Genomic DNA, 12,670 nt, shown 5'->3' on the forward strand with positions numbered 1-12,670 from the left:
CTCTTCCGGCTCTTAGTACGTTGTTTTTGATTGGAGAAGAAGGTCAAAGTTCATCAGTGACGTCTCATCTGAGACACCGGAGTGTTGATATTTACTTGACCGCTAGAGGGCGCGCTATTTTGAAACGTAACATATGGTCGTAATTCGGTGCTTGACACACGACCTATGTGGTCGTTTTCTCGAGGAGGACAGTCTCTGCCTTTGCCATTGCAGCCCCAAGGCTATGGAACAGCCTACCCATTTCAATGAGGTGCTCCTCCTCTGCAGCTGCCTTTAAGGCAAATCTAAAACCCTTTTTGTTTTCCCAGGCCTTTAAATGTCCCTGATGGTCTCAAGTGTGTGTCATTTTTCATTCTGGCTGTCCCAGCCATGGCTATTCTGTATTTTGTACCTTGTTTGTAATTTTGTGTTCACTGAACTGTACAGCACTTTGGTCAACTTTGGTTGTTTTTAAATGTGCTTTATAAATAAATTGATTTGATTTGATTTGATTTAAAACTGGTGATATTAAAAAATATGGTCAGACACAGCCAGGTCGACAACAGAGGACACACCGATGGACAGGCCATGGGTTATGACCAGGTCCAGGGTGTGTCCTCTGTTGTGAGTCGGCTGAGCGACGTGCTGCTTAAAATCAAGACACCTTAAAAGATTTTAAAACTCTCTGGATATCGGGGCCGAGGTAACATCAACGTGTAGATTAAAATCACCAGTTATTAAAATCCTGCTATGAGAGGTGTGGATAATTGATAAAAGTTCAGAAAATTCACTGATAAAGAGCTAGAGTGATGGGGTGGTCTGTATATAGTAAGGCAAAGAATTGGAGGACTGCTAAAAGTAAAGGCATGGTGCTCAAATGATGAGTAACTGTTAAAAAACACTCCATTTGAGGTCAATGAGTTATCTATAATCGATGCCGTGCCTCCTCCTCTTCTACCCTCTCTAGTAGAAAATAACAAATTAAAATTTGGTGGGGAAGCCTCGGTGAGAACAGCAGGTGCGTCAGTGCCAAGCCATGTCTCAGTTAAAAGAAGACAGTCTAACTTGTTATCTAAAATCACATCATTCATTAAAAAAGTTCTATTTAAAAGAGAGCGAACATTAAAAAGTGCCAAGTTTATGGTGACAGGTGGTTTGTTGACTGGAGTGGTGGATTGTTCTGTGAGTGGTCTGAGATGATGAAAGTTCACAGAGTGGGTGTGGTCGTGTCTGATGTGGTGGTGGTGTGTAATGATTACGGGAATGGGTGAAGTGTTGGTGTGAATATGAGGTCCAAGTCCGGTGTTGTATGTATGGTGATCAGAGGTGGAACTGAAATCATAGGAGCATGGACCTGGGGGACATGTTACAGGTTCCCCCTGTAATTACACAGAACTCTCTTGAAAGAATGTGGTTCAGTTGTTGCACACTTACAAACCTCTGCTTGTTCTCAAAGCACTATCCAAACCATAGTTGGTTCCATGGAGGAAGTTATTAGTGATGTTCAAGGTCGAGCACAAGAAGCAGTTCTCCAAACATTTCCCTCTGAAACTCAGGAGTCAGAAATGTATAAGAAAGTAGAGCACTGTTTAAATCCATTAGACAAGCCCTTTTCCAAATTTAACATGGATGAAGAGCCAAAAATATTATGATGAAAAATGGGAAATAGTTGATTGTAAAGAATTTGTCCTTGGTGTGAGAGTGGATACACGTAGACATAGAACTCATATAGTCAGGTTCCTGTAACAGACAAGTTCATGTATGTACCCATTTTAGGTACACTACATCCATTTTCAGAAACAGTGAGACAAGAGAGTGCTTCTTACAAGAGAAACACTGTAAAAAGGGGACATACAAAGACATTAATGATGGGGTTTATTTCCAAAACCATCCTCTTTCTTCACAACAGAGACATGCTCTACAAATGTTACTTTATTAGGAGGATTTAGAAATGGCTAATGCATTGGGTTCTAAGAAGGGGATCCACAAACTTGGTTGTGTTTATTTTCCTTTAAAAAACCTCCCAGCCAAGGTGAACTCTGTGCTAATGAACAGACATCTTGCAGCTCTTTTCTACACCCAGGATTTAAAGACGTACGGTCTTGAAGAAATATTAAAGCCTCTTAATGACGATTTGAACATTTTAGAAACTGAAGGAATCAACTCCCATTTATTGATGAACCAGTGTTTGGCTCTGTAATTCAAGTCACGGCAGATAAGCTTGCTTTGAATAGTTTGCTCGGCTTTGTTGAATCTTTCAGTGCAACATACTTTTGTAGCTTCTGTCTGACAAATGAGGAAGAAATTCCGTGTGTTTGTTCTGAGGATGATCCAGGACTTAGTCTGCGCTCCAGAGAGCTTCATATTGAACGTTGTAATGCACTAAGTGAAGATCCTGCTCTACCTTTTGTTTATGGGGTTAAACCCTTGTGTGCTTGGTTCATGACAGGATTTTCAGTGCACTGGTCATTTTGCAGTTGATATAATGCAGGATTTGTTGGAGGGTGTCGTACAGTATGAGTTTAAGCTGTTTTGTTCAGTAGCTGCTTAAAAATGTTACATCTCTATGAACACGTTGTCAGATCGGATACAGAGTTTTAATTATGAATATATGGAACGTAAAACAAACCGAGTCACTTCAAGATTGAGGACAACAGCAATCTGGCCAGAATATGAGTTTAAATAAATGAACCAGTTATTATTAACTTAAATGTGATCATAAATCTTAGTTTCCCTTCACTTCATAGTGGAAGCGGTAGAGAGTCAGAGTCAGTGCGTGGTTATCCAGTCCATTCCACTTGTTCATATAGAACACGCCCACATCACTGAAGCCCAGTCCACGTTTTCCCTGCAACCTAGCACTCGGTACCTGGGTACCTGCAGTGTGTGTACCGGGAGCGGAGCACACAGAACCGACTAGAGCAGCATTAGGAGAAGAACGTGACGTGATGGATATACGGAATTGTTTCAAGAGAGTAAGTATTCATCACTGCTGATAGTAACAATAAGTTAGCTGCAGCCCCCCAGCTAACAGCAGAAAGTCCCACGTCATTGCCAAATGCTACCTGTTTGACAAAAAAAAACCTGGCTTGCACACTCTGTAGCTGAGAGCCCCCTGTACAGGAGGCAGCATGAGATGCATGCTGTATATCTCTGTGCACGTCTTACCTTTGTTGTTTTGCAGTCAAAAGTTACATTTCAGCTCAAAAAGTACTCTGCTACAGTAGCTAGCTAGTTAGTCCGACATGCAATGTGAAGGTCCTGGTTGTTTGTAGAGTTAGGTGTGCACTCTTCATATTATCTTTGGGGTGACTTCCTTCTGGAGCATCAGATGCACACCGTGAACCAGCTCATTCACATATGATTATGTGGATAATAATAACAATGACAATAATAATGATGATGATAATACGGTAATAATAATAATAATAATACACTAATAATAATCAAACCTGTAAGAGTCAGGGCAGAGGAGCAGAGAGAGTGAGAGGGGAGAAACCTCTACTGGAAAGGTGAGTCATTTGTGATGCAGGCAGTCTTGGAATTTTATGGGGTGACTTCCTTTTATGGGGTGACTTCCTTTTATGGGGTGACTTCCTTCTGGATTATCAGCTGTGTTTCTCACTTTACGCATGGATGCACACAGTGAAACAAGAGCTGAGCACATTCACGTATGATTGTCATCAGTGGAAAATAATAATAATAATGATGATAATAATAATAATAAAAATAATACATTCATAATAATCACTCCACCACCCCAAACGTTCGCTCACATTCTGTGCATCTCCTGGGGGCTAAGCCCCCCCCCCCCTGTCCTTAAAACCTGACGCCCCTGAGATCAACTCCTACAGTTCATTTGGGTACGCTGATTTTACTGTTCGCTTTGGCTTCACCAATAATCCATATAAATGTGTTAAATCTTATGAATCGTGATTCTTAATTATGATTAATGTGTTGAGACTTTTAACACTCTCTCCCTGCCAGCATGTAGTCTATTGAAAAATGTTCAAAATAACTGAGCAATGTTTGATTACATTTTTGTATTCAGCATAAAATATTATGCAGTCTATTTTTATAGAATAAATATGTTTAATAAGTAATTCTGTGGTTTATTTTTTCACCTTTCAGAAGAATCCAGATAGTCTCACTCGTATTATTGATGTTTATTTCATGGATATAGAATTTTGGTTAAAAGTTACAGAATCGAATCGTTAATAAAAAAAATAAACATTTCTACTGAATCGTTAATGGAATCGCTGTGAAGCCAAAGATTCTCCCCCCTAATGGAACCCATCCATGAAGCTCTCTACTGTTCTGGAGCTAATCTGAAGGCCACATGAAGTTTGGAGGTCTGTAGTGATTGACTCTGCAGAAAGTTGGTGACCTCTGTGACCTCTGTGCCTCAGCATCGATGACCCCGCTCCGTCATTTTACGTGGCATCATCAAGTGATGATCCTTGAACCTTTTGTGCTGCTACATTGTCTTGCTACCGTTCTAGACTTGAAGAAGGTCTCTGAGGGGAAGCTGCCTTTAGAAGAAGGACTTTTGCTCAGATCTGAGTGTGCGGATGCTTTTTTTCTGCTACTTCCATTTATTATTATTATTATTATTATTATTATTATTATTATTATTATTATTATTATTATTATTATTATTATTATTATTATTATTATGATGATAACCAACATGACGGCCTCATTCTGAACGTTCCTCTGCATGAAAACCAACAGAACCAGAACCAGAAGAACAATATGTGTGTTCTTGTCAGGATTGAACTCAGCTTCTTCTCCAGCAGCTTTGTATGACACCCTGGAATGAAGACGAGGAGGAAGCACTTTGTTCACGCTGCTTTATTCATCATGGAAAGCTTCAGTGTGTCCACAGATCTCATCAGTGAAGTCTGTTAAAGGATCAATGATTTCATCACACAATCACTTTCTACGTGGGATTCTAGATTTCTTTACTAACGTAGAGAAAGAAAACAAAGCAGCTGGGATTAAGGAGGTCTGCTGGTTTCCACCAAAGAGCCACGCAGAGGAGGAGAACATAGAAGTACATCGCTAAGCAGAGGAGGAGAACATAGAAGTACATCGCTAAGCAGAGGAGGAGGGGGAGAGGAGGAGAGGAGGAGGGGGAGAGGAGGGGTGGAGGAGAGGAGGGGGAGAGGAGGAGAGGAGGAGAGGAGGGAGAGGAGAGAGGGGGAGAGGAGGAGAGGAGGAGGAGGAGAGGAGGGGGAGAGGAGGAGAGGAGGGGGAAGAGGAGAACATAGAAGTACATCGCTAAGCAGAGGAGGGGGAGAGGAGGAGAGGAGGAGGGGGAGAGGAGGGGGAGAGGAGGAGAGGAGGGGAGGAGGAGGAGGAGGTGAGAGGGGGAGAGGAGGAGAGGAGGGGGAGAGGAGGAGAGGAGGAGAGGGGAGAGGAGGAGAGGAGGAGGGGGAGAGGAGGAGAGGAGGAGAGGAGGAGAGGGGAGAGGAGGAGAGGAGGGGTGGTGGTGAGCGGGGGAGAGGAGGAGAGGGAGAGGGGGGGTGGAGGTGAGCGGGGGAGAGGAGGAGAGGAGGAGGGGGAGAGGAGCAGGAGAGGAGGAGAGGAGGAGGAGGTGAGAGGGGGAGAGGAGGGTGGAGGTGAGAGGGGGAGAGGAGGAGAGGAGGGTGGAGGTGAGAGGGGAAGAGGAGGAGAGGAGGAGGGGGAGAGGAGGAGGGGGAGAGGAGGAGAGGAGGAGGAGGTGAGAGGGGGAGAGGAGGGTGGAGGTGAGAGGGGGAGAGGAGGAGGAAGGTGAAGTCATTCAGCTCTTAAATGATTTCTGTCTAGTTGAGTTTACAGATCTCACCACTACATCCATCATAAACACGAAGTCCAGCATAGAGGGTCTCAGTGAACGTGGTCTGGACTCTGTGGAGGAGAGTCATGGTCTCAGAGACGCTGTAGAAGGACAGAATACCTGCTCTGTGATCCAGGAACACTCCTACTCTGGAGGACCGAGGACCTGAGACGGGAGTTTGAACACCGTTGTACCAGAAGTTATAACTGTTATTGTTACAATATAAAGACCATGATTTATCATTTAATCCAAACCCACATGGATTCCCTCCTTCTGCTCTGCTGATACTCTTGTATGCGACTGCTACACCAACTCGACCTCCTCTCCACTCCACCTCCCAGTAACAACGTCCAGTCACACTTTCTCTACTCAGGACCTGACACCAATTATTGAATCTGTCTGGGTGACTAGAATAAGGCTGGTCTTGAATCATAAATGTTGCTTTTCTGTTCCCCTCAGATAATAACAGACGTCTGTTTGCTGTGTTTGGATCCAGTGTGATTTCACATGAATATTTCAAGAATCCAGCTCTGGTCTTGGGTTCTGGTTGTAGCAGTAAAACATCCACTTCAGTCACTGCCAGTGAGACGTTTGTCCATCTGTGTGTCAGAACTTCCTGTAGTCCATCTCTGACTTCTGACAGCGCCGCCGTCACGTCCTCAAAGTAGCGGCGAGGAGGACGGGCGTTGATGCTGGATGAGTGTGTGGACTCACTGAGTGGTGACAGTGACGGGTAGTCGTGTAGAAACTGGTTGTGATCCTCTGTGTGTGAGAGCTTCTCCAGCTCAGCGTCTCTCCTCTTCAGCTCACTGATCTCCTGCTGCAGCTTCTCCTGAAGCTCTCCGACTCGACTCACTTCCCTTTCCTGCTGGGATCTGACCTGCTGCTTCACGTCAGAGCGTCTTCTCTCCATGAGACGGATCAGCTCCGTGAACATCTCCTCACTGTCCTCCACTGCTTTATCAGCAGAGTGGTTGATGGCCTCCACCTCCTGCTGGAGCAGCTTCACATCTTTGTCTCTGTCCTGGATTCTCTGCTGGATGTTTAGTCGACTCCCCTCCAGCTCTCTCTGCCTCTCGGTCCTTTCTGCTGCAGCTGAGACTGTGTCGTGGCCTTTATGTTCGTCCACAGAGCAGAGATAACAGATAGACTGCTGATCAGTACGGCAGAACATCTTCATCACCTCATCATGACGAGAGCACACGTTCTCCTGGAGCTTGTTGGAGGGCTCCACCAGCCGGTGTTTCTTAAATGCTGCTGATTCATGATGAGGCTGGAGGTGTTTCTCACAGAAAGAGGCCAGACACACCAGACAGGACTTGAGGGCTTTCAGTTTCCTCCCAGTGCAGAAATCACAGGCCACATCTTCAGGTCCAGCATAGCAGAGACCAGCAGGAGCAGCTAGGAGTCCAGTCCTCTTCCGCTCCTCCACCAGATCTGCCAACATGGTGTTTTTCTGCAGGACAGGCCTCGGTATGAAGGTCTGCCTACACTGAGGGCAGCTGTGGATCTCCTTCTCATCCCAGAAGCTTCCAATACACTTCATGCAGTAGTTGTGTCCACAGTGAAGAGTCACCGGATCCTTCAGTAGATCCAGACAGATGGAACAAGACAAGGTCTCCCGGTCCAGCTGAACTCCTTTCTGCGCCATTTCACCTCTCAGCGACGACGACTGTCTGAGTTTCACTTTCCTCACATGGTAGATCTGAAGGGGAGGAACAAGGAAGTGTGTGTGTGTGTGTGTGTGTGTGTGTGTGTGTGTGTGTGTGTGTGTGTGTGTGTGTGTGAGCAGAGAGAGGAGGGAGGCGTTCTCAAGCTGGGGTTCATTCCAGGAAGAGGAGCGGCACATTGACTTTGTTTCCTCACTTCTAACAGAGCCTTCAAACTCAACTCAAACTTTATTTATAAAGCGTGTTTAAAACACCCAACAGTTGACAAGTGCTGTTCTGGACAATAAATAAAACAGTAGACATCATGCAATAATATAAGACAGAACACATAAACATACAATAAAAGGATGTCTTGCTCAGTTTGAATCAAAAGCCAGAGAGAAAAGCTGAGTCTTCAATGAGGACATAAAAACCTCCAGGGTCTGGGCAGATCTAATGTCCCGAGGCTGATCCAGAGCCTTGGTGCAGCCCCCACAAAGGCTCGGTCCCCCCTGGATTTGAGTCTGGTCCTGGGGACATCATTAGACCTGCCGACTTCATTAAACATACTGTCCTGCTAGAGCTCTTCGCTCTCAGAATAAAGGCTTACTTGTAGTTCCTAAAGTCTCCAAAAGTAGAACAGGGGCCAGAGCTTTCAGTCATCAAGTTCCTCTTCTGTGGAACCGTCTTCTGGTTCTGGTTCGGGAGGCAGACACTGTTCCCACATTTAAGAGTAGGCTTAAAACCTCTCTCTTTGACACCGCTTATAGTTGGGGCTGGTTCAGGTTTGCATTGGACCAGCTCTTAGTTATGCTGCTATAGGCCTAGACTGCTGGGGGATTATAGTGGCACACTGAGCCTCTCTCTCTCTCTCTCTCTCTCTCTCTATGTTCCCCCGGAGTCCTTGTGCTTTCTTGCTTAGCACGTCTCCCCAGGCCTGGACTGGGACAAAAATTCGGCCCTGGACTTTTTGGTCCAGACTGGCCCACCACAATCCGCCACAGATACTGTGCCAACTCGGCCCGTTGATGTACTGTACATATAATCACACAAGCCCTTAATAACACTACTATACTGAATAATATCCCTTTATATTCTGGAGCCTTGAATAACATAAATGATGACTACACAGTATGTTGCTCATTTGCTCTTAAGAAGGATACTGGAGAAAGGATTTAAGATTCAAGAGTGTTGTTTATTTAACTCACTCATGGCATTGGCAGGCTGATAGCAAGGTGGTCAAACCACACCACATGGCAACATGTGAGTTTTAAGCTTGTAGATCTGCAAATGTGTGGCATGCTTTGATGAAAATATAAAATAGTGGTTAATAAAAGCAACTATTAATCAGGTTAGTAGGGGTCTGGAAAATGGGTGGGACTACTGGACCTCTGTAGCCTATCATAGGGCCACTGGGCCAGGTATTCTTTAGACAGACAAGCCACTGGGCCTCTAATGTGTCTGTGGGCTGCAGCTGAGCTCTGTGGGCCTCTGCATGTCTCTCTCCCTGGGCTGCAGCAAAAAAAAAAGAGAAAAAAAAAGGCAGCCACTGCCGGCCCATTATTGACCGGCCCACCGGGAAAACTCCCGGTTCTCCCTATGGCCAATCCTCCCCTGGGTCTCCATGCTGTGGTCTTGTTTGACTCTTACCGCCAGTATTTTTAATTAAAGTAATTGACTAAAATCGGGGGCTGCACGGTGGTGTAGTGGGTAGCACTCTTGCCTCGCCGCAAGAGGGTCCCGGGTTCGATTCCCAGGTCGGTCCGCGCTCCTTCTGTGTGGAGTTTGCATGTTCTCCCCGTGTAAGCGTGGGTTCTCTCCGGGTTCTCTGGCTTCCTCCCACAGTCCAAAGACCTGCAGGATGGGAATCGGCATCTCTACTGTCACTAACTTGACTACACTACACTACACGATCACTCCCGGGAGTCTGGCTATGCTTTCTGGTCCAGCAGAGTCCACTGAGGTCCTGACCGATGCAGACTGCTAACTGGCCTGATGCTGGAAACACCACATTGTATACCTCCACCTGCCTGCTGTGTGACTGCTAATCTACTCCTGCTTTCTGGTCTACAGCGACATTGTTGGATGGATCCATCTCAGCGTGGCTGTGCCTGCTGCCATGGACTACTACTGTTGATACTATTACTTCTGTTACTGCTGCTACTACTATACTACCAACACCAAATACAGTTGGAACCCAAGGGCCTGGGCTGCACCAGATTTCTGCCTAAAAGCCTATTAAGGCAGTTTTTTCTCGCCACTGTAACGCTTGCCCCTGGGTGATGTTGGGACTTTGAAATTGTGTTGACTCTTGAAATTTTGAGCGTATTCTAGTCCTGCTCAATGTGTTAAGTGTCCTGAGATGACTTCTGTTGTGATTTGACACTATAAATAAAATTGAATTGAATTGAATTGAATTGAATTTAAATTGAATTGACCTCAGTGCTCTAGTTGGAGTGTGACAGTGTAAAAGTTATCTATCTATCTATCTATCTATCTATCTATCTATCTATCTATCTATCTATCTATCTATCTATCTATCTATCTATCTATCTGGAAAGTATATGCTGACCAGTGTTGGGCAAGTTACTCTAAAAAAGTAACTAGTTAAAGTACTAGTTACTTCTCCCAGAAAGTAACTAAAGTAGTTACTGAGTTACAAATTCTAAAAGTAACTAGTTACTTTGGAAAGTAACTATTGCGTTACTTTCAAATCATTTTTAAATACTGATGTGTCAAATAATTTGGACCCCATCTCCATCCCTCTTTGACGGAACTTAAAATACATGTGCGTGTTCAATTATTTATGACAAATCTGAGTATTATAATGGAATGGATACTCAATACATTACAAACAGAAATCCACAGTGCACAAATCTAAACCATTTTATTGGAGATTTTATAATTACTATGCTTATAGAGTGGATTGATAAAAATAACACAATATATCTTTTGGAACTTTTGATATTTATTGCACCTCAACGGGTCACAACTAAGCAAAATTAAATTATGCTTGTTAAGCAATGTACGAAAAAAATAATAAATATATTTACTCTTGTAGTGTAAATTAGGGGGAAAAAACAGTAGACATACTGTACGTATGTTTTTATGTAATGTGTGCAAGGACGAAATTTTGATTTCAGAGGTGGGGGGGACAAAAGTATTTTTAATAAAACTAACTCTATAGTTCACTGTGTTTTCTAGTAGTTCTTCTAGTTTTCTGTTCCCTTTTGTGGTTTTACTGGTTGTAACTCATGTAGCAAAACATTATCACCCAATTCTAATCCATTAGTAATAATAACAATAATAATACATTTTATTGATCAGATTATTGAGAGCTTTGTAAATGATGAGGAGGATCTTGAAGTGGATATGCTGCTTTATTGGGAGCCAGTGAAGGTGTTGCAGGATGGGTGTAACGCATTTCTTTGAGTAACTTACACTTTGACTTCTAAAGAAGTCTCTTATGTCCACTTTTCTTTTTTTAGACATCCTGGCTGCATCTAATTACCAAACACACACACACACACACACACACACACACACACACACACATACGCACACGGACACCGATTCAAACGTTGATGTAAATGAAACCTCTGATATTACAATCCTTCTAGCTGACGTGAACCAGGCAGTTTACAGTAGCGGACTCCTGTAGGACTCCTGACCGCAGACTAGCAGACCGGTGTGCAAGCAAGAAGGAGTGACAGCGGGGACGGCCAATCACAGGCTTCAGCTTGAGCGGCCGTTTTCCGCTTGGTCCTAGTGCTTGTCACATCTCTGTTTAATATAGCGTAACATTTGTTTTTTTCTGCCTTCAATGAAGTAACGCGACACATGTTTTTGCACGTTTTTGCAGTAACGATAACGTAAGAACAAATGACAGTTCAAACAGTCAAAGCATTAATGTGAATCTTGTCCAGTCTCTTGCAATCAATCTCCCACATACACTAAGGTGTAACACATCAGAACTTTAGCCATAGTTTACATCAGAACACCCTCCAGAGTACACTGTTATACTGACAACATGACTAAGCAATTTGACTGTCTTATCTGTTCACCATGACACAAGGCCTTGTCATTCTGATGTCACTGACATGGTCGTTGACACAGATATTTACTTTTCAGAGATGAACTCAGGATTTTCAGCAAGAGACTGGCTTTTGCAGGTAATCCATGTTGTTTTGCTTTTTGTACAAATCGTTTTGAGAAATGCACTTCCTGTTTTGCAAATGTCATAGAAAACAGAAAAAAATAGAAAAACTATAAATCACAGCTAAATGGTTTATTCTATTTCATTGTACAAAGGTCAAGCCGTTACCTGTGACGTGTGTGAAGGGCCCCGTTCATCGCTGCTCGCAGATTTTATTTATCGCACATATTACATAAAAGTACATGTAATATCTGGATGTATGGCAGAAATTACACCCAATAAACACAAAGAGTAAAAGTTGTGAATTCATGAAGCCAGAAAAGGGTCGAGGGCGTCAGGGGAACTGTCCGGTCCCTCAGCTCTTTGAAAAAGTGGCCCCCTGAACAATGTAGTCGACGAGCCTGGCTCTGTCTTGTTGACATATTTTGAGAAATGTTGCCTGTAACAAATCCACATTAAAGTTTGTGAACGAATAACATGATAAGCCACAACCAAAACAGTTTTCAGGAAAACAAACGTATTTGTTTATTTGACTTTTAGGACTTGTTATGGTTTTATTCAGAAGATATCGGCCAATGAACATAAGAGGGTTGTTGCTCCAAAACGCAATTAGCATAACTCCATAACCTTTGTGCCAATCATCACAAAACCCAAAACCTATGTTGACATCGCTTGAAAGAACATACATGTCCATTTTCATCAAAATCGAATAATCTTTGGCGCTTCCAAAAAATTCCAAGAATTGCCATTTTTGGCCATCCACAGGGGTTGTTCCTAATCTAACTCGGACTATACAGGTGATCCGATTGATACCAAAGACCAAGTGTGTTTTCCAGGTGGGAGAGGGAATGATGGAGGACTGCAGTGATAACATCTGAGTGGACCTGTTGGGCCGGTAGGCATACTGCAGGGGGTCCGTGGGTCTGGTATCCTGCTCTGAATGTGGGACAGCACCACTCTCTCAAAACATGATTGGAGTGAGTGCTACTGGCCTGTAAAGGAAGGGGGGCGATGGTTGTGGTCTTAAAGCAGGAGGCAACGATGATCTGGCTGAGGGAAAGGGTG

At 43.9% G+C, this 12,670-nt stretch overlaps 1 protein-coding gene across 1 annotated transcript; it reads right to left on the reverse strand.

Moving 5' to 3' along the window:
* Positions 1 to 5,431: 5,431 nt before the first annotated feature.
* On the reverse strand, positions 5,432 to 7,486 carry LOC311030244 (tripartite motif-containing protein 16-like). Its single transcript, XM_084035899.1, has one exon. It carries the CDS (start codon positions 7,449 to 7,451, stop codon positions 5,787 to 5,789), a length of 1,665 nt encoding a protein of 554 aa, XP_083892025.1. The 5' UTR covers positions 7,452 to 7,486; the 3' UTR covers positions 5,432 to 5,786.
* Between the last annotated feature and the right edge of the window lie 5,184 nt (positions 7,487 to 12,670).

The sequence above is a fragment of the Eutrigla gurnardus genome (genome assembly GCF_963514095.1).
Source record: "Eutrigla gurnardus genome assembly, chromosome: 19".
Classification (NCBI taxonomy): Eukaryota; Metazoa; Chordata; class Actinopteri; order Perciformes; family Triglidae; genus Eutrigla; species Eutrigla gurnardus.